This window comes from Phycodurus eques, chromosome 5 (assembly GCF_024500275.1).
Source record: "Phycodurus eques isolate BA_2022a chromosome 5, UOR_Pequ_1.1, whole genome shotgun sequence".
Classification (NCBI taxonomy): Eukaryota; Metazoa; Chordata; class Actinopteri; order Syngnathiformes; family Syngnathidae; genus Phycodurus; species Phycodurus eques.
The window spans coordinates 8,760,207-8,786,237 of record NC_084529.1 but is presented as its reverse complement, the minus strand read 5'-3'; the positions used below and the strand labels follow the sequence as shown (position 1 = coordinate 8,786,237).

At 43.1% G+C, this 26,031-nt stretch overlaps 1 protein-coding gene across 3 annotated transcripts in view; it reads right to left on the bottom strand.

Moving 5' to 3' along the window:
* LOC133402981 (synaptic vesicle glycoprotein 2B-like) overlaps window positions 1-26,031 on the bottom strand; it is a 64,451-nt gene that overhangs the window by 18,281 nt on the left and 20,139 nt on the right. Inside the window, exons 2-7 of one of the 3 annotated variants that reach the window (XM_061677387.1) lie at window positions 23,732-24,262; window positions 19,744-19,967; window positions 8,133-8,313; window positions 4,781-4,932; window positions 4,557-4,690; window positions 4,215-4,304 (exon numbers count right to left, since the gene is read on the bottom strand). In XM_061677387.1, coding sequence (XP_061533371.1) covers window positions 4,215-4,304; window positions 4,557-4,690; window positions 4,781-4,932; window positions 8,133-8,313; window positions 19,744-19,967; window positions 23,732-23,973 — 1,023 coding nt within the window. In that variant the 5' untranslated portion in view covers window positions 23,974-24,262. Of the gene's footprint in view, window positions 1-4,214; window positions 4,305-4,556; window positions 4,933-8,132; window positions 8,314-19,743; window positions 19,968-20,385; window positions 20,814-23,731; window positions 24,263-26,031 lie in introns of those variants that run through there. The other 2 variants (XM_061677386.1, XM_061677388.1) reach the window with 2 other exon arrangements.

Genomic DNA, 26,031 nt, shown 5'->3' with positions numbered 1-26,031 from the left:
CCCTGCCCCTAAACTTCTAGCCTTACTGCCTTTCCACCTGGTCTCCTGGACACACAATATATCAACCTTTCTCCTAATCATCATGTCAACCAACTCCCAAGATTTTCCTGTCATAGTCCCAACATTCAAAGTGCCCACATTCAGTTCTAGGCTCTGTGTTTTCCTCTTCTCTTTCTGCCGAAGAACCCGCTTTCCACCTCCTCTTCTTCTTTGACTTCGACCCACAGTAGCTGAATTTCCAACGGCGCCCCGCAGGTTGACGGCGCCGGTGGCGGACGTTGTTAACCCGGGCCACGACCGATCCGGTATGGAATTCTTTGGATGAACGCTCATATTTGTTTGGCAAGGTTTTAAGCCGGATGCCCTTCCTGACGCAACCCTCTGCATTTATCCGGGCTTGGGACCGGCCTACAGTTTGCACTGACTTGTGCCACCCATAGGGCTGCATTTATTTTTAACGAGAGTGACTCCAGGTATTTACTAACAGCAATCCTCTTTTCTTCATTGCCAAAAACAAATATCTCAGGGTTGTTATTTTTTTGTTTAATTGAAGAAAATTGTGGCTCCTCCAGTTATTTGTTTTGGACAGTGAAACAACACGTCAATTGAACTGTAGTCATCTGGAGACACTGCTAGATATAACTGTGTGTCATCTGCAGAGCTATGATAGTCAAAATTAAAGTTCTCAAGAATTTGACCCAAGGGTAGCATATTCAGGCTGAACAGGAGGGGTCCAAGAACTGACCCTTGAGGGACCCCATAGGTCATTGCCATTTGATGAGATTGAACACTTCATATGGTTACAACATAACTCTTTTCCTCCAGGTAGGACCTGAAACATTTAAGGACTGTTCTATTTAGTCCTACCCACATTTCCAACCTGTTCAGCAGTATATTATGATCTTCCGTATTAAATGCTGCACTGAGATCCAACAAGACCAGAATTGACACCTTTCCCAAGTCAGTATTCAACCTTATATCATTTAGCACTTTGATAAGTGTCACGATTGGTTTTCGAAGGCGAGGTAGGCAAGGCAAAAATGTGGAGGAGACAAGTGCAGGAGTATCAAAAAAATTATATTTAATCTCCAAAAAAGGGCAAATAAGGAACATGGATACAGCAAAGTAACAAAGAAACACTTGAATGAACCTAAAACTGGAAACAAAACATGACTGGTAACTAAGACGTGGCACAGACAGAGACAATGACATACTACAATGACGCACGACAATGACAATGAACCGACAAGAACTGAACGAAACCAGGGAACTAAATACAAACAGATTGACGATACAATGAGGAACACCTGGACAACACACGAATGGCCAGAGGGAGCTGATTGGTCGACACAAGGTAGGTTGACGAGAACAGGTGGACACCACTAAATGAGCACACGACTTGAACATGGAACACAGGAACACATCCATCCATCCATTTTCTGAGCCGCTTCTCCTCACTAGGGTCGCGGGTGTGCTGGAGCCTATCCCAGCTGTCATCGGGCAGGAGGCGGGGTATACCCTGAACTGGTTGCCAGCCAATCGCAGGGCACATAGAAGCAAACAACCATTTGCACTCACAGTCATGCCTACGGGCAATTTAGAGTCTCCAATTAATGCATGTTTTTGGGATGCGGGAGGAAACCGGAGTGCCCGGAGAAAACCAACTCAGGCACGGGGAGAACATGCAAACTCCACACAGGCGGGGCCGGGGATTGAACCCAGGTCCTCAGAACTGTGAGGCCGACGCTCTAACCAGTCGGCCACCGTGCCGCCACACAGGAACACATGAAACAAAAATAACCACAACCCAAACCAAAACACAGACCATGACAATAAGAGCAGATCCTGTACTGTGATGAGGTCGACAACCTGATTGAAATGTGTCAAAGAGTACATTTAAGGTCAAGAAATTGCTGAGTTGATTAAAAATAACTTTATGAACAATCTTGGCTATGAAAGGGAGATTTGAGATGGGCCTATAGCTTGCTAACATGAAAGTGTCCAGCGTTCTATTTTTTAGAAGAGGCTTAATGGAAGCTCCTTTAAAAAGCTGACTGAAGTGAGCAATTGATTATTTGCGGCAAATCAGCTAGCACAAACTTCACAATAGCTTTGAAAAAGTCAGATGGTATTGAGTCAAGACAGCTCATTGATAGTTTCACCTGGTGAACCGTTTCTCTACAGTTTTTCCTGGGTGGCTTCAGATGTAGTATAATTTTATAATTTTGCTGATTTGTGCTGAAATTTAACCTGATGGATTGTATTTTTTTCACTCAAATAACATGCAAATTCATTGCATTTATCTGCTGTTAGGAGTTCTGGAGCTATCTGATTCGGGGGGGTTGTGAACTTGTCAACCACAGCAAACAGAGTACGATTATTGTTGATGTTCTTACTGACGATTTCAGAAAAGTGTTGCTGTCTACTCCTGATTAACTCTTGATTAAAATTACAAAGCCTTTGTCTGTAAAAACAACTTTAATGTTAAAACTGTCTGTATGACCTGATAGCAGAATATTACTCAAATGATCGCTTGGAAAATCTTCCATCCCTTGTGCTATTGTATGCCTCTAATTTAATTTAAATTAATAATTTACAACTGGGTACAGCGGGAGAAAAAGAGTCAATCAGAGACTGTAGAGACAGGAGGCGTGAACCAATAGTCTGTCAATCATTTGCACATCCTCACTGCTCACACGGAAGCACACGGGGACACACCAGAGCTTCTCGCAAAGGAGACTATTATAGTTTCTTGGCCAGATAATTTCATTCCAAAATTTAAAAAGAAGGAATTGGACAGCTCTCTCTGTCCAGACAAATCAATCTATAATGGTAGTGTGACTCGTGTCCAAAACGGATGGCTGCATGACTGAGCTTGGAAAATCATTGTGTATGTCACGTCAACATTCTCACCAAGTCATCAGGTAAGTTGATCAACTCTTCTATGTATTTAAACGATCGTACATTCCAAAAAAATACAACATCAAACCGGTAACACTTCATGTAATGTTGCGTGCTTGTAGCTGACCGAGGTACATTCTGAAGTGACCAGGTGAGCACGACAAACTAGTCTCTTCTTGGATATTTTTTTGGTCCAAGTTCAGTGAGCTGGGGGCATTAGTTTGGGTAGAGACGAGAGGGGATGGGGGCTTGGGCAGGGGATGGGGGAAGGCACAGAAGCGAGGCTACATCAAAATCTTACTAACAACATACAAACAAACAAACAACAATTCGCACTCACATTCACACCTACGGGCAATTTAGAGTTGTGCCATTAACCTACCACACATGTTTTTGGGATGTGGGAGGAAACCGGAGGGCCCGGAGAAAACCCACGCAGGCACGGGGAGAACATGCAAACTCCACACAGGCGGGGCCGGGGATTGAACCCCGGTCCTCAGAACTGTGAGGCAGCCTCTCTAACCAGTCGTCCACCGTGCCACCTTTAGTGCCTTCCCGAGAATATTAATGCCTGATGCAATTTTTCCACCAAAGTATTCAGTTTCATGATTAAAATTATCCTACAGCTTCAACCTGACTGAATGCAATCATATTTGTGAACCATATAATCAAATATGGTTTATATGCCTTTGTTCTAAGTCTTAAGAGTTTGTGCATCCTACACATTGAACTTACATTTTCATAAACTGGAACACTTTGCCTTTTCTTTTGTTCCAAAGAAGGAAGTCTGTGGTTGAACTCAAAGCCAATGACACACCTACATTTAACTGAGGGAAGAACATGTCATTTGAAACTCTTCAACACTTCCACAATTTTTGCTTGTTAATGACCACATTTATGCTGTATAATTCTGTGTAACCATTATTGGGGTTGGAGCGTTATCTATTTTCTCTAAGGTGGTAAAAAATGGTAAAATTGTAGAGGGTATGAAAGTACATGCTTTCTTAGTTTTGCATCAGCAGAGCGTTACTATTAATACAAGATAGAACAATGATTTGAAGAATTTGAACTTTTCAGTGACAGAACTTTAACATTGATTTTGACTGTGTGAGTAGGCTGTATTGTTATATTTTGCATATTCATTAATTTTATTTATTTCACCTTTATTTATGCAAATAAGGCAATTGAGAACAGATTCTCTGTTGCAATGCCGACATGGCTGCAGATAGAAGAGTAAAACGGCAACAATATTATCATACATTACATATTATGCATATGGATGCCTCTTTTTGATAGTTAAGGTATTTACTCACGGTGAAGACTTTTTCTGGCTGTCCTTTGGCTCTCCAGTTGGTGTCGTGGACCTGCTTCAGAATCATCCATGCTTCATCGTGCTTGGCATTCTGCTCCAAACAGAACTGCAATTTTATTACTAATTTTGCACATTACGTCCACAGTTCGATTCTTACTCTTTGTAGATCAATACAAGGAAAAGATGTCTGTACATATTTAATGCTCTTGTATATTGTTGCATAATGAAAGCTGTTAGTTGATTTTAGAGGCTCTGCAGATGATTGTATTGAAAAAAAAATAACACCTATATAACCACGTGAAAACTTTTGCAGTTTGGAGTCCAAACATGGTGGCAGTTTCACCTCAAGTAAGAAGCGAGGACTCTCAGGCATAAAAGTTAGTCCAACCAGAGAGGCAATGGCAGGAAGAGCTGCAACCAGAACAAATAACCTCCAACTGTGGAACTGGAACTCTGTGCCCATACTGAACCCCCAACCTACACAAAATACAAACAGATTATTAAACTTGAGATTGTATACAAAGTTGTATTTGTAGATACAATACAATAGAAATATTAGAATCTTACCATATCTGGGAATGATTCCCCAGGCAGTGAAAGATGCATATATCCCACCAATCATCCAGAACATACACAACCAGGACAGATGCTCTCCTCGCTTGTCCATCTGGAGGAACTCAGAGAAGTACGAGTAGACAATCGGCACTGTGCCGCCGATACTGAAAAATAGATAAGACTCTTTTAATTACAGCTGTTTGAACTGATTTCCCCCAAACAGAAACAAGTAAGAACATTCCATGACGTTCACACAATCTGTGATTAAAAATAATAATGGAAATGCAAGTCCTGAAAATGACTTGTTCCTGGCGGTCACCAAACAACAATAAATCCCACTTGGACTACTAGAATACAGTTTTGCATTTTCTGTAAAATTTGAATGTCTGTTTTAATGCTAATATTGTCCATGTGTTATTTGTAGATAAATAATCAAATGAATGGAATGAATGAATTAATAAATAAATAAAGTTAGTACTGTTACCTTTTGCTATCTTGCTTATATATTATTATTTACAGTAAATATCATTAGGGGGCAGGGTCACTGATGGTGTAGTGGTACACTCGCCAGACTTGGTGCAGGCACCGTGGGTTCAGTTCCCACTCAGTGACCTTGTGAATGTGAGTGCCAATGGTTGTCCATGTCTATATGTGCCCTGCGACTGACTGGCGACCAGTTCAAGGTGTAGTCCGCCTTTCGCCCAAAGTCAGGTGGGATAGGCTCCAGAGCCCCACAACCCTAACCAGGATAAGCGGTGTTGAAAATGGATGGATGGATTGTGGGCAGCAGGGTGACCTAGTGGTTAGCACATGGCCTCACATTCTGGGTTTCAGTCTTGCCTCAGGCCTTTATGTGTGGAGTTTGAATATTCTCCATGTGCTTGCGTGGCTTTTCTCCAGGTTTTCCAGATCCTCCTGTCATATACTGCCCTGCAGTTACATTATTGGAGCCAGGAGGGCGCTTTGTAACCTCTCTCTCCCCCTTCCCCTCGCTGTTTTCATCACCTATCTTCAATCAGCCTCATCACCACCGGCGTATATAAGCCTGCCTATTCCTGGAAGTCCTTGCCAAAGTATTGCAGCCTCTCCCAGTGGTACCACAGCCCACCTTATGTCAAGTAAGCTATACTGTTCCTCGCTTCCCTTGTTAACTCTTGTGTCTCCTCATTCCCAGTGCTCCCCTGTGTTGCTGACCCACGTCATTCCTGCTACCAAGCCAGCCGCCTGTTCTGTCCACTGCCTGCCACCTGTCCACGCCGCCGCCTGCCAACACATCCAGGACCACCTCCATAACCTTTCCTCAATAAACTGTTCATCATTTTACATCTGCCTCCGCATGCTCTTGGGTCCAGCTACTCCCCACACGTGACACTTCCCCCCAAAAGATTAATTTGGGGTTAGGTTAATTGAAAACTCGAAATGCCTGTCGGTATGAAGGTGAATAGTTGTTTGAGTAAATGAGCCCTACGATCCACTGGTGACCAGTTCAGGGGTACCCTGATTTTCACCTGAAGTCAGCTGCGATAGTGAGGATACAGGTAAGTGGTATGGGAAATAGATGGATGCAGTAGTAGTATTACTACTAGTAGTATATACAGTAGTTTCAAAGGAAGTAAAAAAAAAAAAAAAAAAAAAAAAAAAAAAAAAAGCCAGTCTCCAACACTTACCGGGACGCAAAAACCGCAACACTAATTTACGTAATACAAAGAAATCCTGTATCAGAGCCACTATCCTAAATGTACTTCAAAACTAGACATTTTTGCGACCAAATAGAGTTCCATGGTTATTACACACATACAGTGAGGCAGGACATGGCTGACAAGCTACACCTACAAGACATTTATTGATGTGATGCAAGTTTGTGGATGGGATCATTTGTGTAGTGCCGTGATCTGATTTCTGAGTGTGTGAATCCCAGTGGACTTTTGTTTTTCTGAGCTTAAGCACTGTACTCGGTTCCTGCAATGAAACACCAGACTGCCATACAGTTGGCTGTAAATAAATAATATGAGCTTGACAGCATGTGGAAGGAATAATATTTCATCTATCATGATTAAAAATCTCAATTGTAGCAATAGCTCTTGGATCTCATTAGATTGTGTATCTATTGTGTTTATCCATCACAAGTACCGTACTTTACTGTATACATCACCTCTGCCGAGTGCATGGAGTACTGTTTTTTTTTATTTTAGATTATTTTTCTGTAGAACAGAACTCAAACTACTTGCTGAAAAAACATCTGCAGTATTCAAATGCAAATTATTTTGTGCTCATTTTGTAATGCCGTTAAGATGCCACCTCAACGACCTGCTTCTTTTAAGGTGCCAGGTCAGCAATGGAGTAGCTAGCATTGGCCATATTTCTGATAGCAAGCCGGCTTGACAGAGAACAGCAGAATGACCTGGTAACCCAAACACATGGACGGAAAGGATTAACGTCCTTAGAACGGCAAAAATATAGCATTACACGGCACAATGCATTCTGGGAACCGCACGGCTTCTACGTGGCTTCTACAATTTGTTTGATTTTAGTTTGTTTTTCAAATGGAATTCTAAATGTGAAGATTATGGTGATCTTGTAACATTAAAATAAATTTGTATTTATTTTTTTGGGTCGCTCAAAATATGTGTCACAGCCGCCTTTGTGTGACAGATGGTTTCTGGAGAAAACAGAACATTTAATTGTTTGTGCTATATGAACTATATTCCTCATAGGCTCACAGATGACAGCTTATCATCGTGTGAAGATGACAGTGACCTTTTGGTGCCCGGATGTGCCGAGTGCCGACGCTGTACGCTGAAGTTCAGTAACAAAAATCGCATTAACCAGATTAAATAAATATTTGAACTGGCTATTATTTTAAAAATCTATATTTTACATTGTTAAGTGAAATAGTCCTTTTGAATTCAACTTGACAGCTGACTCCACACACGATAAAATAATGACAGAGCACAAAACCAGACTGCATTTTTGGTTCGCTGCAGGTCGATAATTTAAGTTTGATTTTAATTTCATTAATAAGAGAGGACTCAAATAAATCAGTGACTATTTATCTCCTATCTAAGTAAGCAACCAACCAAGTGGCTTTTTTAAGAGTTCAAAATGTTTTTGTTTCATGCAGAAATAAATCTTCGCATTCCCTGTAGCAGTTTATTGATGTAAATAAATGCATCACAATGAGCAATTACAGGTTGTTATGCATACACACACGTAAAAAACAACAACAATATATGCAGGATTATCCTCACTTTAAATGTAAAAAGGGGGTCTTGTCGGTCCCGATGTTTTGTTTTTGCAAAACAAATGTTACCAAAGGGGGGGGAATTTTTTTTTATAGATGTGTGTGTTTATGTGTGTGAGTTACCCGATGCCTGACAGCAGCCTGAAGAAGAGGAAAAAACCATAGCTTTGGGCGAAGGAGGACAGGAAGACAAAGACGCAGTCTATAGCTAATGCCACAACCAAACAGCGTCGACGGCCAACTTTGTCTGCGAGACCACCCCATATGAACGCTCCCACCATCATACCCAGGAAGACAATTAGACCTGCAGAGAGAAACAGAAGTATTATAAACAGGAGGAAGTGGGAGATTTTCCTTACCTCCGTCGCCTAGTATTTACTCAAGCGGGGTTCACTTGGTTTTCTTTTATTTGTGAGGAGCATGGTTCTAGTCCTGAGCAATATGAAAAGCGCCTTGATATCTGTATCTGTAGGCACTATATGAATAAAATTTAATTGACTTAGCTTACATTAGCCAAGTCATTAGTCCTTGGCAGTGACTGCCTTAACCTCTTGAGCATGGCGTTCACTAGGGCTTTACAGGTTCCCACTTGTAATCCACCATTCCATGATGACATCACAGAGCTGGTGGATGTTAGAGACCTTCTATTTGAGGATGGCCCACAGATACAAAACTACTTTACATTGTAGCAAAATGTCATTTCTTCAGTATTGCCCTATCAAAAGATATGGATGATAACATATTTACAAAAATGTGCGGGCTGTACTCACTTTTGTGAGATACTGTGACTATTTTACACAGTATATATTAGTCATTTTCATATTGTTTGATCAATAATGGTAAAGACATTTGTAAAAAAAAAAAAAAAAAAAAAAAAAAAACACAACATAATAATAAATCTAATTTAGCTATTTTTTTTATGCCATCTTGGTTTTATATGGGTAGATATATTATATTATAATTATATATATATATATATATATATATATATATATATATATATATATATATCCAAAAACTTAATTGACATCTTCAGAAAACACGTTGCAAAATCATCAAACTTCCTTTTGGACACCTAATGGTCCTAATGGTAAAAACGTTTTTGCAGTAAAAGCTTGAAAAATATTGTTACAATATTTTTTTCTTATAAACAATTGTGATAGATGACAACTGCCAATAATTAAAATACAAATGTCCGTTTTCAAAAGGAAATTCAGTGGGCCATGTCTTTAATATTTTTCTTCAAATTATATGAAAATGACTCATATATTGTACACTGTAAGTATTTTTCAATTGTGGGACCACTACAATTCCTGCACTGACCCGAGCATAGGATTGGACCAGGGACTTTTTGTTGTATATGTTGCCTTAGTGAAAAATCACGTCTAATTCTATAATCTGATATACATAAAAAAAATAATAATAATACAAAATATAGATGATTATGAAACTTATCGAATGTTACACAGATCCAGTTTCTATCCCACTGGTCCTCATTAGGGTGGCCAGCTATCTTTGGATAATAGGCAATCTACACACTGAACTGGTCGCACCTATGGACAATTTAGAGTCTTCGATGAACCTAACATGCATGTTTTGGGGATGTGGGAGGAAAACCCACGGAAGAATGTGGAGACCATGCAAACGCCATACAGAGGTGTTCCCACGGAGATTCAAACTCAGATCTCCTGACTGTGAGGCAGACGCACAATTCCACCGTGTTCCCTTGAAAAATAATCATCCATCCATCCATTTTCTATACTGTTTATCCTCATGAGGGTCGCGGGCTGCTGGAGCCTTTCCCAGCTATCTTTGGGGTGAATTTTAAATCGATGCTTGTATAATACGATGTGATCTCAAGGTTGATATCTTGGTGAAGGAGGGAGCTTGTCTGTGGTGGGTGGAATTTCAGCATTTCCTCAAATGACTCAAAGAGTTGTGTGCAAATAATACATGATCTATTTGTTGGAAAGAAACTCTGGAACACAACACCAGTGTGCAGATGGCCGTACAACAGGGGGGGGAAATGAGGGTGTGACTCTTACATTATGACTCATTTTTTATACTGCAAACATGTTATTTAGTTCAGTGAATATATGAAAACACATCATAACATTTCATATGAATCATAGCATTAGTGTCTTGACTCCATTTTAAAATATCTAAGCTCCATCTGAAATAGTTCATGGTGGCTGCACTGCAGCAGTCTTTACTCCACCCATATTTCTTCATGTCACTTCTCCGTTTTCCCTTCTCCCATCTACTGCCCTGCTTATTTGTTCACACACTCGAGTTGTCATTATCCCCCTATCTGCATTGGACTGCTATTTGTTTTTGCTGTTTCTGCTGCTGTTCATTGTTATTTCTCGCTCCTCTACCAATGGGATTTGTTTGGTTGCTTAGCCTTTTTGCCCACTAAATATTTGTTCCCACAGTTCTACAAACATCAGATGTACAAGTAAACACTTTCACTTCTAACCATACCTTACGTAACTTCCATCCATCCATTTTCTGAGCCGCTTATCCTCACAAGGGTTGTGGGAATGCTGGAGCCTATCCCAGCAATCATCGGGCAGGAGGCGGGGTACACCCTGAACTGGTTGCCAGCCAATCGCAGGGCACACATAAACAAACAACCGAACACACTCACATTCACACTACGGGCAATTTAGAGTTGTCCTCAGAACTGTGAGGCAGACACTCTAACCAGTCGGCCACCGTGCCGCCACCTTACGTAACCTGTAGAATACAAATAAGCAACTTGAGTATGCCTTTAATATGCAGAGGCAGAGCAATAAAGACGCAGCATGCAATCTCCAGCCAGCAAGCTGATTCATTTCTCCTCCTCAGTGCCCTATTGGCTAACCTGACTCAAGAGTATTGAGTATTTACTGCATAAAGAATACTCTACATTATTGACACTCATTCATAAGTGCTGTACGTATGTGTCCCAAAACTGAGTCACAAGATGTGATTGTTATTTTTGTATGATAAAACTTGAAAAAGCAGTTTGGCAGCATGAATGACTATACGGACAGTGTCACATCCTATGTCAGTTTCTGTGAAGCTTTTTGTGTACAAACAAAGACATTTCGTATGTTCAATAACAACAAAGCATGGTTCACTGCCAAACTTAAGCAACTTCGCCAGGCTAAAGAGGACGTCTATCGAAGTGAGGGCAGAGCCCTGAACAATTGCGCTTGAAATCAGCTGAAAAAGAAATTGGCATCACAAAGAGAAATTACGCAGAAAAGATGGAAAAACATTTTACTGCAAACAACTCTAAGTCACTCTGGTGAGGATTACAATCGTTAACCTGCTACAAGCGACCATCGCTCCAAGCAAAGAAGTAGGACTAGCTGATGACTTGAACACCTTCTACTGCAGATTTGAAAAGGACACTTTCACACCCCTCACCCACTCAGCCCTACCACCACCACACCTCTGACTTCCGCGTTGACCATTCATGAACAGGATGAGAGACGCATATTCAAACTACGAAGATCAAGATCACAAAGCGGCAGGCCCTGACCTTGTGTCCCCATCCTGCTTCAAAGTCTACTTCAATAAAGTACAACCGAACTCAGTTTTGCTCCCGCTGCCTTTTTAAAAACATTGTTTTAGCGTGCATGCATGCTACCATATGTTTTAAGATAGCGTACGTTTTACCATGCCTGCGCCCAATACTACGGTGCGCCTTATGTATGTGTTAAACACGGAAATAGACTCCGTAACTGAGACTGTACCTTTTAATACGGTCCGCCTTATGGTCGTGAAAATACGGTACTCGTACACTCACTGTAGTATACTCACCACTCTCCACTATTTGCATACCTGTTGTTGCCCAATACTGGCCACTCATGTGTTTGATAAGCATCTGCAGCATTTGCACGATTGACATTGTCCCAGATTATCGCACTACTAGTCACTTTAAACTGCATGCATTTCTTGAAGTCTCTGCGCCCTTTGCACAATGGTCATTGCACCAGACTATTGTTCTATGAGTCATTTCAAACTGCTCTAATTGCTAGAGGACTCGGCATCGTTTTGCACAAAAAAATAAAATAAAATAAAATAAATTGTACTGGCATTACCAGATTACTGGTAATCTTTTATTGCTCAGTGACTGTGTTTTTATGTCTCCAAAGTATTCTCTGTCAATTGACTGTCTGTTGTCGTACTAGAGTGGGTCCAACTACCGGAGACAAATTCCTTGTGTTTTTGACATACTTGGCAAATAAAAATTATTCTGATTCTGCATGTGTGACAACATCGTGGCTGCGTAGCAAAAGATTCTGAGTACTAGACTAGACTGCCAGTAGTCCAGATCTGAAAATGTGAAAATTAAATTGAAAATGTGTGGCGCATTGTGAAGCGCAAAATACCTTGGCCTGTTGAGCAGCTGAAGTCGTAAATGAAGTAAGAACAATTCCACCTTCAAATCTTCAACAATTAGTGTCCTCAGTTCCCAAACACTTATTGAGTGTCGTTAATAGGACAAGTGATGTAACACAGTGGTAAACATGCCCCTGTCCCAGCTTTTTTGGAACGTGTTGCATACATCAAATTCAAAATGAGTCATTATTTGCAAAAAAATTAAAGTTTATCAGTTTGAACATTAAATATTTTGTCTTTGTAATTTATTAAATTGAATATAGATTAAAAAGGATTTGCAAACCATTGTATTCTGTTTTTATTTACTATTATCAATTTCATTTTACACAACATCACAACTGTATTGGAATTGGGGTTTGTACATATCATATGTTAACATAGCAAAAACGTAAGGACATTTGTGTTTGACAGATTATTTCTTTGTTGTAACAATGCTTCTTCGTATGGGGTTCTCCCACTGAAAATAACAGCAACTTTTTGTCACATTTGGCCTGAAACAGACCCTGAATTTTGAAGTCCCTTTTTTCCATATTTTCATCAATATTTGTCAATTTAGAAATGTAATCCAAATATTAAATATTAAATTAAATGTTATACTTAAATGTTTAATTGAAATGTTAAATATATTTCTGAATATGAATATACCGGGTGATTCAAAAAGAATGCGCCAAAATCAGCACGCAATATTTCAAAAACGAAAAACGGCAGTTTGGACACACATGTTGTACATACCTTAAAGTTTTTATTTCAGGTTTTACAAGTGCTCAATGTGCCCACCACCAGCAGCACGGACAACATCGGGCCGATATGAGAATTCTTCCCAAACGCGCCTCAGGGTGTCGCGGTCCACCGTGTTGATTGCAGCTGTCATTCGATCTTTCATGTCATTGATATTTGCCGGAAGTGGTGGAATATATACTTTGTCTTTAACATACCCCCACAAGAAAAAATCTAAAAGCACGGTGCACCGTGACAATGGCATTTGTTTTCGCAAACTCAAGCACTCAAAACGCTTTCTGCTGAGGAGTCGCCATTTTAAGTGTAAAAAAAAAAAAACTTAATTTTTTTACAATTGAAAGGCGTCAGAGGAGTACGTCACCGCAGCGGTGACGTTCACTCTGTCACGTACGTGGTTAGGGCTAGGGCGAGTAACGCAAGGCAAGAACATGGTGGACCCAATTGCAGGGAAGCAGGGAGGCAAGGCAGGAGTGCGGGAGTCTCAAAATAATAATATTTAATCTTCAAAAAAGGGAAAAACTGAACAAAGTCCCACAACAGATACCAAACCAAAGTAACAAAGAAACACTTGAATATCTAAAACTGGAAAAAAACGATGACCTGTGAGTAAGACGTGGAATAGATAGGGAAAATGACAACTGACAATGACATACCACAATGATAAAGACAACTGACGACTATGACATGGCAAAGACATGTGACAACGACAATGAACCGACAAGAACTGAAAGAAACCAGGGAACTAAATACAAACAGATAGACGAGACAACGAGGAACACCTGGACAAGACATGAGTGGCTGGAGAGAGCTGATTGGTCGACACAAAGTTGACGAGAACAGGTGGACACAACAACTTAATGAGCACACGACAAACATGGAACACAGGAAAACATGGAACAAAACTAAACACAACCCCAACCAAAACACAGACCATGACAGTACCCCCCCTCTAAAGGAACGGATCCCAGACGTTCCCCAAACAACAACCAAAAAGTCACCAACCCAGGGTGGGCAGAAGGGGGCCTGGAGAGAGCTGATTGGTCGACACAAAGTAGATGAGAACAGGTGGACACAACAACTTAATGAGCACACGACAAACATGGACCACAGGAAAACATGGAACAAAACTAAACACAACCCAAACCAAAACACAGACCATGACACACACCGTCACTACTGATTCAGTCAATTACAATGCTTTTTAAACTTAACAAATGCGTATCACCCTGTGTGTGTGTATATGTATATATATCCATATCCATTTTCTGAGGCGCTTCTCCTCACTATATATATCTATATATATCTATATATATATATCTCTATATATATATATATATATATATATATATATATATATATATATATATATCATATAATATCATATATAGGCGGCACGGTGGGCAACTGGTTAGCACATCTGCTGGGGTGCTAACCAGTTGCCCACCGTGAATCCCGGTCCTCAGAACTCTGAGGCAACAATATCCAAAAAACGTGAGGCGAAAAGGCAAGGTCAATAATCAGAACAGGGTCTAGTCTTACTATGAGTCGGTGACGTGGAAACAAGGAATGCTGGAACGTGACAACGCCACAGAGGAAAACGAGCCGGCATTCAGGTGAAACTCCGCAAGAGAGGACACAGATTGGCGTTCCCGTCGATCCACCTCGCGAATGTACGCTCCCTACCCAACAAAATGGACGAGCTTCATCTTCTGTTAAAGACCAGTAAAGACTTCGGACGTTCCGCGGCCATGTGCTTCACGGAGACCTGGCTTTGCGACGCTGTACCCGATGGCGCCGTCATGCTTCCCGGCTTCAACCGCGACATGGAATCATCGGGGAAAACAAAGGGCGGCGGGATATGCCTCCATATCAACGAAAAATGGTGCTCAGCACACACTGCAGCCCGCATTTGGAGTCGCTGTTTTTGAACTGTAAACCATTCTACTCGCCACGTGAGTTTGCATCGTTTATACTGGCTGGAGTCTATATTACACCGCAAGCTAACACGAACGCCGCATTGCTAACGCTCGCCGAACAAGTCAACGAAATTGAAAAAAAACACCCGGACTCACCCCTCATTATTCTCGGGGACTTTAACAAAGCTAAACTCAACCATGAACCCCCTAAATACAAGCAGCACATCGACTGTCCTACCAGGGAAAATAATACTTTAGACCACTGCTACACTACGGTAAAAAACGCATACCGTGCTATACCTCGTGCAGCCCTGGGCTCGTCTGATCACTGCTTAATTCACTTAATACCGACGTACAAGCAAGAACTTAAATTCAAGTTCTTGAACTTCAACAACAACAAGCCGTGGTTCACTGCTAAACTTAAGCAGCTTCGCCAAGCTAAGGAAGATGCATATCAGAGCGGGGACAGGGCCCTGTATAATCGAGCTAGAAACCAGCTTACTAAAGAAATTAACATTGCAAAGAGGATCTATGCAGCAAAGTTGGAAAAACAGTTTAGCGCGAACGACTCGAAATCAGTCTGGCGTGCATTCCAATCACTGACTAATTACAAGCGACGATCCCCCCAAGCTGAGAACAATAGCACACTAGCCAACAACTTGAATACCTTCTATTGCAGATTTGAAAAGGACAGTTTCACTCCACACACCCACCCGGCCGCACCCGCGACCACAACCACACCTCTGACTTCTGCGTTAACCATCCATGAACAGGATGTGAGACGCATCTTCAAACAACAGAAGATTAACAAAGCAACAGGACCGGACCATGTGTCCCCATCCTGCCTCAAAGTCTGCACGGACCAGCTCGCTCCAGTCTTCACTCAGATCTTTAACAGATCTTTGGAAATGTGCGAAGTTCCATCCTGCTTCAAACGCTCCACCATCATTCCAGTCCCCAAGAAACCTGCAATCTCTAGTCTGAATGACTACAGGCCTGTTGCTTTGACATCTGTGGTCATGAAGTCCTTTGAACGTCTCGTGCTGGACCACCTCAAGAGTGTCACAGGTCCCCTGCTGGACCCCCTGCAGTTTGCCTACCAAGCGAACAGGTCTGCGGATGATGCAGTCAACATGGGACTGCACTTCATCCTAGAACACCTCGACAGTGCAGGGACCTACGCGAGGATCCTGTTCGTGGACTTCAGCTCAGCGTTCAACACCATCATCCCTGAACTCCTTTCAACCAAGCTTCTCCAGCTCAGCGTCTCACCTGCCATCTGCCAGTGGATTTACAGCTTTCTGACGGGCAGGACACAGCAGGTCAGGCTGGGGGAGGCCACCCCATCCACACGCAGCATCAGCACTGGGGCGCCCCAAGGTTGTGTCCTCTCTCCGCTGCTCTTCTCTCTCTACACGAACGACTGCACCTCAGCGAACCCGACTGTCAAGCTCCTGAAGTTTGCAGATGACACCACTGTCATCGGCCTCATCAAGGACGGTGACGAGTCTGCATATTGACAGGAAGCGGAGCGGCTGGAGCTGTGGTGCGGGCGACACAACCTGGAGCTGAACACGCTCAAGACGGTAGAGATGATCGTGGACTTCAGGAGGCATCCTTCGCCACAGCTGCCCCTCACGTTGTCCAGCTGCCTTGTGTCAACCGTCGAGACCTTCAAGTTCCTGGGAATTACAATCTCTCAGGACCTGAAGTGGGCGAACAACATCAACTCCGTCCTCAAAAAGGCCCAGCAGAGGATGTACTTCCTGCGGCTTCTGAGAAAGCACGGCCTGCCACCGGAGCTGCTGAGACAGTTCTACACAGCGGTCATCGAATCGGTCCTGTGTTCTTCCATCACAGTCTGGTTTGGTGCTGCTACAAAAAAGGACAAACTCCGACTGCAACGGACAATCAAAACTGCTGAAAGGATTGTCGGTACCCCCCTACCCACCATTGAGGACTTGCACGCTGCCAGAACTAAGACAAGGGCGTGCAAAATCCTCTCGGACCGTCTGCACCCCGGTCACCAGCTCTTCCAGCTCCTTCCCTCAGGTAGGCGCTACCGATCAACGCAAACTAGAACTAGTAGACATTCCAACAGCTTCTTCCCTCTTGCGATCAACTTCTTAAACACCTAACCTATAATTCCATTACAACAAGCTGGCAATTTTTTGACTTGAGTTCGTTGTCACATTTCTGTGGGGCCAATTATGTATTACTCGTGCACTCACTGTAGTTGTCTCGCCATGCTGCACTATTTGCATATACTGGCCACTCATGCCAGAGTAGCATCTGCTCCATTTGCACACTGATTGAGGAGTATCTGTAACATTTGCACAACCAACATTGTCCCAGATGATCGCACTACTCTCCTTCACTCCTTCACTTCACTCCTTGAAGTCTCGGCGCCCTTTGCACAATGGTCTTTGCACCGGACTATTGTAATATTAGTCATTCGAACTGCTCTAATTCCTAGAGGACTCTGCATCTTTTTGCACAATTGTTTTTGTCAATGTCTTTATGTCTCCAAGTGTTCTGTAAATTGACTGTCTGTTGTACTAGAGCGGCTCCAACTACCGGAGACAAATTCCTTGTGTGTTTTGGACATACTTGGCAAATAAAGATGATTCTGATTCTGACAAGATACAACGAACTGCCGATCAGAAAGAATGAGACATGAGGTTAACTGCATGGGGTAATTAGGGTAAACGAGGCACAGGTGGGGAAGATGCTCTCAGGAGCAGGTGTGTACGAGACAGGGGGAAGACAAGAACCAGAACACACACCCATGACACCGGCTGGGCAAGCAGAATGCAGCTTTGGTGGTCACTGATGCAGAAACTCGGGCATGGGAGGAGTTTGGTGAGGCCATGGAGAAAGACTTCCAAATGGCTTCAAGGAAATTCTGGTCTACCATCCGGCGTTTCAGGAGGGGGAAGCAGTGCACCATCAACACTGTGTATAATGTGGATGGGGCGCTGCTGACCTTGACTCAGGGCGTTGTAAGTCGGTGGGCCGAATACTTCGAAATACTCCTAAATTCCAGAAACACGCCATGAGGTCCGTCGGGAAGTCGAATCTCAGATTCAGGAAGAGCAGTGTGGTTTTCATCCTGGCCGTGGAACAGTGGACCAGCTCTACACACTCAGCAGGGTCCTCGAGGGTTGTTCATGAGTGAGGGAAGAATGGAACGGGAGATCGACAGGCGGATCGGTGCAGTGTCTGCAGTGATGCAGTCCGTTGTGGTGAAGAAGGAGCTGAGACGAAGCTCTCAATTTACCGGTCGATCTACGTTCCTACCCTTACCTATGGTCATGGGCTGTGGGTCTTGACCAAAAGAACAAAATCCCAGATACAACGGGCTGAAATTAGTTTCCTCTGCAGGGTGTCTGGGATAGAGATAGGGTGAGAAGCTCGGTCATGCGGGAGGGGCTCAGAGTAGAGCCGTTGCTCTTCCGCATTGAGAGGAACCAGATGAGGTGGCTGGGGCATCTGATTAGGATGCCTCCTGGACGCCTCCTTGGTGAGGTGTTCCGGGCATGTCCCACTGGGAGGAGACCCGGGGTCAACCCAGGTCACCCTGGAGAGACGATGTCTCCCGGCTGGCCTGGTAACGCCTCAGGATAAGAGCTGGATGAAGTGGCTGGGGAGAGAGGTCTGGACATCCCTACTAAATCTACTGCCCTGACCTCGGATAAGCGGAATAAAAATGGATGGATGGATGGATGGATATTGGTGCAGCAATCAGGATCGCGTTCTCTGTTGTTTCTCCACTGCTGAAAAAGATCCAGCTGCCTTGGGCAGAATTTGGACCAGTCACTGAACATAACATTCCTCTACATGTTCAGGTACCAGAAATTAAAAACAAGAGTCAATGGCAACAGCAAAATAAGATGTTTGCGATTCGCAGAAAATATTTGGCAATTTTTTAATGGGTGCAACTCACATCATCAGCTTTGCTGCTCATTCCACAGATGTAGCTTCCTTACAGATGTGCACCATTTAAAACAAAACTGTAAAATTGTTGCATTGAAGAAATAATCTACCAAACACAAATTTCATCAATATTTGTACAATTTATCATTAGTAATTGTTTGTCCCAACTAGCTTTACTGACAATGTTGGTTTGACATCTGAAAAGCAGATCATATACCAGAGGTCAGTAACTCAGCATGAGTTTAACCATTAGTATATAATAGAGTCAACCTTAACAGGTCAAAATGCCTTTTGACCTGTTAAGGTTGCTGTGCTACTCTCTTATGCATGACAATAAAGTACACAATGCAAAGGATGAGAAGCTGGTTCGAACCTTGGAGACTTCATAAAATACATTACTGCAGCCATGACTGACAGGGTCTCTTAAACCATTAAGGCAAGTCAAGTAACACAAATGTTTTTTGGGTTTCAGCTACAAAAATATGGCCACCCGCTGCCCTCTGCCATGATGGAATACAGAATGAAATTGTTTATTTTGTACAATTCTGGATCCTTTTGGTATTTAGACAAAATCATGATGCTGATATGTTATTAAGACACCTGGGAAATCATTTACATTGTGGGGGGAAAACACAATATCTGTCTTCTTTAAGACAACCCTGGACTACAGCAACACATGGAATCATGGACGTGGACGAACACAAGCAGAAACATAACACAAGTCAGTATCAAATCAGTGAGCCACTTACCCAGCATCCCTTTCTCTGCATTGGACAGGCACAAATCCTTTTCGGCAGATGGTAGAACAAAGGCAACCACAAAACATTCGACCCCATCAGCCATCAGAGCCAGGCCCAGCACGATGAAGAGTGTCCACTGGAACTTTCCATGGCCACAATCTTCCATGATATCCTCATACTGTTCCGATAGCTCCTGCAGTTCTGAGAGTGCACCGCCAATTCGAGAGTTCGCCCTGAGATTGTGCGGGAAATAAAACAATTGTTCTGGTTGAATCACTCCATATTGAGCTCACATTAACATCAAAAGAATACATGCTGGTAATTGGACAGAATGACTACTAAAGCGACAAATAAGACTTTATTAAAATTAACTTTCTGTAAACTGCATTCCCTCACGTAATTTTTCGATAACATCAAAATGTTAACTTCTTTCTAGATTTTATTACTGAAAACATAATACCATTAATTTTACATGAATTTAACTGAGGATTACAGTGCATCTGTAAAGTATTCACAACATTATTTTTTACTTATTTTACTTATTTTCCATTTAATTCTACACAAAACACTCCATAATGACAGTGAAAAAAAGTGTTATGAGATTTTTGTAAATGTATATACTATATGTACATTTTCTCTCTGAGCCCTCACCTTATCATGGTGGAGGGTTTCGTGTGTCCCAATGATCCTAAGAGTTAAGTTGTCTGGGGCTTATGCCCATAGCAGGGTCTCCCATGGCAAGCAGGACCTAGATGAGGGACCAGACAAAGCATGGCTCTGAAGCCCCAATGACGAGTACTAGTTTTGGATCACGTTTTCCCTTGCTCAGACATGGGTCACTTGGGCCCCCCTCTGGGCAGTCTTGGAGGTGGGGCACGATGACGAGCACACGGTGGCCGGACCTGCACTCATGGGGCCCGGCCGGGCACAGCCCAAAGAGGCAACATGGATCCCCCTTCCCATGGGTTCATGACTTGTGGGAGGGGCCAAGGGGTCGGGTATGCAGAGAGTGGGGTGGTGGCCAAAGGCGTGGACCTTGGTGGCCTGACCCCTGACTGCAGAAGCTGGCTCTTGGAACGTGGAATGTCACCTCTCTGGCAGGGAAGCAGCCTGAGCTGGTGTGTGAGGTCGAGAAGTTTCAACTTGATATAGTCGGAGTCACCTCGACACCCAGCTTGGGCTCTGGTACCAGTCCTCTTGAGAGGGGTGGAGTCCTTTCCACTCTGGAGTTGCCCCCGGTGAGAGGTGCCGAGCAGGTGTGGGCATACTTAGTGCCACCTGGCTCAATGCCTGTAATTTGAGGTTCACCCCGGTGTACGAGAGGGTAGCTTCCCTCTGCCTTCGGGTGCGGGGTTGGGTCCTGACTGTTGTTTGTGCCTATGCACCAAACAGCAGCTCAGCGTACCCACACTTTTTGGAGTCCTTGGAGAGGGTGCTAGAGAGCACTCCCGCTGGAGACTCCCTCCTTCTGCTGGGGGACTTCAATGTTCACGTAGGCAATAGTGAGACTTGGAAGGGTGTGATTGGGAGGAAGATCCCCCATTAGAACCCAAGGGGTGTTCTATTATTGGACTTCTGTGCTTGTCATGTATTGTCCATAATGAACACTATTTTCAGACATTAAGTGTCCATACGTGCACTTGGCACCAGAACACCCTCGGTCATAGTTTGATGATCAACGTTCGAGAAAGTTGATCTGTGCAGGGTGTCTGGGCTCTTCCTCAGATATTGGGTGAAAAGCTGGGTCATCCAGGAGGGGCTCAGAATGGAGATGTTGCTCCTCTGCATTGAAAGGAGCCAGATGAGGTGGCTTGGGCATCTGTTTAGGATGCCTCCCGGATGCCTCCCTGGTGAATGTTCCAGGCATGTCCCACTGGGAAGAGATCCCGGGGACAACCCAGCACATGTTGAAAGGACTGTCTCTCAGTTGATCTGGGAACACCTCGGTATCCCCCCAGAAGAGCTGGATGAAGTGGCTGGGGAGAGGGAAGTCTGGGCTTCCCTTCTTAAGCTGTTGCCGGATAAGTGAAAGAAAATGGATGATTGAATGGATATATGTACATAAGTATTCACAGCCTTCCCAAATATGATAAAAAATATGAATTTATTCCATTTTGAAATAACAATGTCACAGCAAATGTGGAAAAAATGGACTGTGAACACTTTACGGCTACACTTTTAAGTTTATACTGAAGCAGAGGGACCGTAGTTGTTCGGTCATGATAATTTCTTTGAATACCACACTCACACTTATAAGACGCAACATTATCTGCAGTACCTGTAACTGAACAAGAATTGAGCCCACACCAGCTATGTGAAGTACAACATTACTACTGACTCCAAGTTAAGATATTTGCAATGTGTTAATTACTTATGTATGTACTGTATATCATTGTAGTTTGCTGTGATTTCGCTGAGTATTGTCTAATATTTTCCCCATTAAGAAAGTTTTGTTAAAAACCTTTTTATTTCCATGTAAATAAATACACAAAGCATGGCCATTGCATTTAAGTGATTACGAGAGTGATCTAACTCGTGAATCTACAACCCCAATTCCAATGAAGTTGGGACGTTGTGTTAAACATAAATAAAAACATAATACAATTATTTGCAAATTATGTTCAACCTATATTTAATTGAATACACTACAAAGACAAGATATTTAATGTTCAAACTGATAAACTTGATTGTTTTTAGTGAATAATCATTAACTTAGAATTTTATGGCTGCAACACTTTCCAAAAAAGCTGGGACAGGGTCATGTTTACCATTGTGTTACATCACCTTTTCTTTTAACAACATTCAATAAACGTTTGGGAACTGAGGACACTAATTGTTGAAGTTTTGTAGGTGGAATTCTTTCCCATTCTTGCTTGATTTACAACTTCAGCTGTTCAACTGTCCGGGGTCTGTTGTCGTATTTTCTGCTTCATAATGCGCCACACATTTTCAATGGGAGACAGGTCTGGACTGCAGGCAGGCCAGTCTAGTACCGGCACTCTTTTACTACGAAGCCACGCTGTTGTAAAACATGCAGAATGTGGTTTGGCATTGTCTTGCTGAAATAAGCAGGGGCTTCCATGAAAAACCCGTTGCTTGGATGGCAGCATATGTTTCTCCAAAACCTTTATGTACCTTTCAGCATTAATGGTGCCTTCACAGATGTGTTAGTTACCCATGCCATTGGCACTAACACAGCCCCATACCATCACAGATGCTGGCTTTTGAACGTTGCGTCCATAACAGTCCCTCCGGATGGTTCTTTTCCTCTTTGGCCCGGAGGACACGACGTCCACAATTAAATTCCTTGCAATAGTACGTTGAGGAACATTGTCCTTAAACTGTTCGACTATTTTCTCACGCACTTGTTCACAAAGAAGTGAACCTCGCCCCATCTTTGCTTGTGAATGACTGAGCAATTCATGGAAGCTCCTTTTATACACAATCATGGCACCCACCTGTTCCCAATTAGCCTGTTCACCTGTGGGATGTTCCAAACAGGTGTTTGATGAGCATTCCTCAACTTTCTCAGTCTTGTCTGTCCCAACTTTTTTGGAACGTGTTGCAGCCATAAAATTCTAAGTTAATGATTATTTGCTAAAAACAATCAAGTTTATCAGTTTGAACATTAAATATCTTGTCTTTGTAGTGTATTCAATTAAATATAGGTTGAACATGATTTGCAAATCATTGTATTCTGTTTTTATTTATGTTTAACACAACGTCCCAACTTCATTGGAATTGGGGTTTTACCTAAATTCAGATACCAATGTCCCACAACCTCCATAGCCAAAAGAGTACCAAAATATTAGAAATAACCTTCTGTCTGAAATAATCGGTTCTACATCACAATCTAGTACAGTATTGTTATTTATATAACCTACTGGTAAAAATAAAATAAGTAATGAGAAAAATTATAGGCTACTTTTGCATTGAATCTTATTATATGTCTGTACTGAATCTTGTGGTCTGTGAGTGCATTGTAGATATGTCTCACCTTGCAGCTCTTTGTGTGGCCTTGACCTCATCAGGATGTGGTATACCTTGATACTCTCCTTCGTACATCTGGTCTTCTTCATCATGACCTTCAGTTACATCACTAGCAGCGTCCTCTTCCTGGGGAGGGTATTCGGCTTGGTAGCCATATCCATCGTGACCACCTCCATCACCTTCGCCATATGTCCCATAGCTGTCCCCATCACTTTGGTGGTATATGTTGTTCTGGTCACGGTTGGCCATGCTGTTTCTGTGCTGACTAATTGTACAAGTGGAAAGTGTCCTTTGCCTATGTGTTTTGTGAGAATAATCAGCAGCCTGTTTTACCTTTGAAGGGTAAAAAAATGTGAACCTTCAGTTATAGCATGATGAGTAAATTGCTTGAAAATATCAGATCCATTGGGCACAGTGATTGCACTTGTTGCTTTCTTGTAGTGAGTGTGTGATAGTGCGTGCCAGAATTTGATTTCAGATTTCAGATTCCTGATTTCACAGGACTTCAGAAAATTTAAGGTGTCTCGAATATCCACTCCTAGAGACAGAAACAAAATGTTGAGTTAATTCTCAAACCACAATGAGATTTTCCCCATCTTTACGCTACGTTTATACCATGTTCCCAGTGGCCATGGAAGCCCTATTTGCCCGAAACACAATGTGCTGTGGGATGTTGGCAATTTCTGTCTTCGTATTTAAGTCTTGCTACGTTTTCTCACGGTCCAACATGGTGTATGCGACAGACCGTGGGGGGATAGGGCTGCATAGTCACTGAGGCTCAAAGGTGGAAAATGGTTCAGACCGTGGTTTAACACAGATGCCAGTACGTTCCCTCCCAATACATTACATTCTGAAGAGGTCTCTTACAATTCTGAGGTCAAGGCATTCGATGAATTCAACGTGGACGCCGGGCAGCTATGGAGTGTGTTTGTGGTCCCAATAGAGTTGTGTGAAGCTCGCCAGCTGGGCCTGGGTCCAAAGTCGGCATCAGCACAAGGGGGTCTCATACTGTCTCTCAATAAATGCTTGATAATGTTAGTTTTCTGTCAATAACTAATTCACAAATCCATATCTTGTACCAAAACATGCAAAAGGGCCCGTTATACACCACTGCGCAGTGCACTCTCTATCTCTCTCTGTCATGTGTGTGTGTTCCGGGTTTTGTCCTCCCCCCTGTTTCAAACACACCTGCTCCTGTGAGCATCTTCACCACCTGTGCCTCGTTCACCCTAATTACCCCTTGGATTTAACCTCGTGTCTCATTCCCTCTCGTTGCCAGTTCGTTGTACCTTGTCGTCGCGTTCCAGCATTCCTTGTTTCCACGTCACAGACTCACCGTAAGACTTGACCCTGTTCCGATTATCGACCTTGCCTCTTTGCCTCATGTTTTTGGATACTGTTGTCGTCGTGCATTTTTTGGTCCTATCCTCTGTTCCATTCATGACAGAACGAACTGGCCATAACATGGACCCAGCAGACTCAGACCCGGTGCGCAAACCCCTTCAAGCGCAGGGTCAACGCCTCTGGAAGCAGGATGAGCAGATTGCTGCCCTCCACCTTCATCTAGAGGGACTGTCAAGGCATCAGATGAAACAGGTGGCCTTGCAGTTTGATCTTCTTATGAAAATTATTCAAGAGAAGGAACCAGTTGGCACCACAGCCAATACCGCCACGGCATTTCCATGTGAAGTAGTCACCATGCAGCCACCTGCCACCTCCGCTGCTGTCTGCCCACAGCTCTCTCGACCGGAGAGGTTCTCTGGAAATTCTGGGAACATTAAGCCGTTCATCACGCAGTGCGAACTCCACTTTGAGCTGCAGGCAGCTGCCTTCCCCACCGAGCGGGCAAAAATCGCTTTCGTCATTTCCCACCTGACTGGTCGTGCGGAGGCGTGGGCTACTGCTGATTGGAGCCGCAATTCCACCGCGTGTCATTCATGGGCTTCTTTCGTAAAGACTATGGAACAAATTTTTAAATTTTCCACTCCAGATCGTGAGGCAGCTCGCTCCCTTGTCACCTTACAACAAGGCAAGCGCAGGGTGTCAGATTACGCGATTGAGTTTCGCATTCTAGCAGCTGAGAGTCATTGGAATAATCGGGCACTACTCAATGCCTTTTTTCAAGGACTATCCCCCGCCGTCAAGGATCATTTAGTCCCGCTAGACCTGCCGACCGACTTGGACACACTCATCGCTCTCGCCGTAAAGATCGACAAGAGGCTTTTGGATAGCGAGCTAGATGGAGATCGGCGGAGGGCTGCGTCACCGCGCACTTGGAGGACGAGCCTCGGTGACCAGCCAAACCAA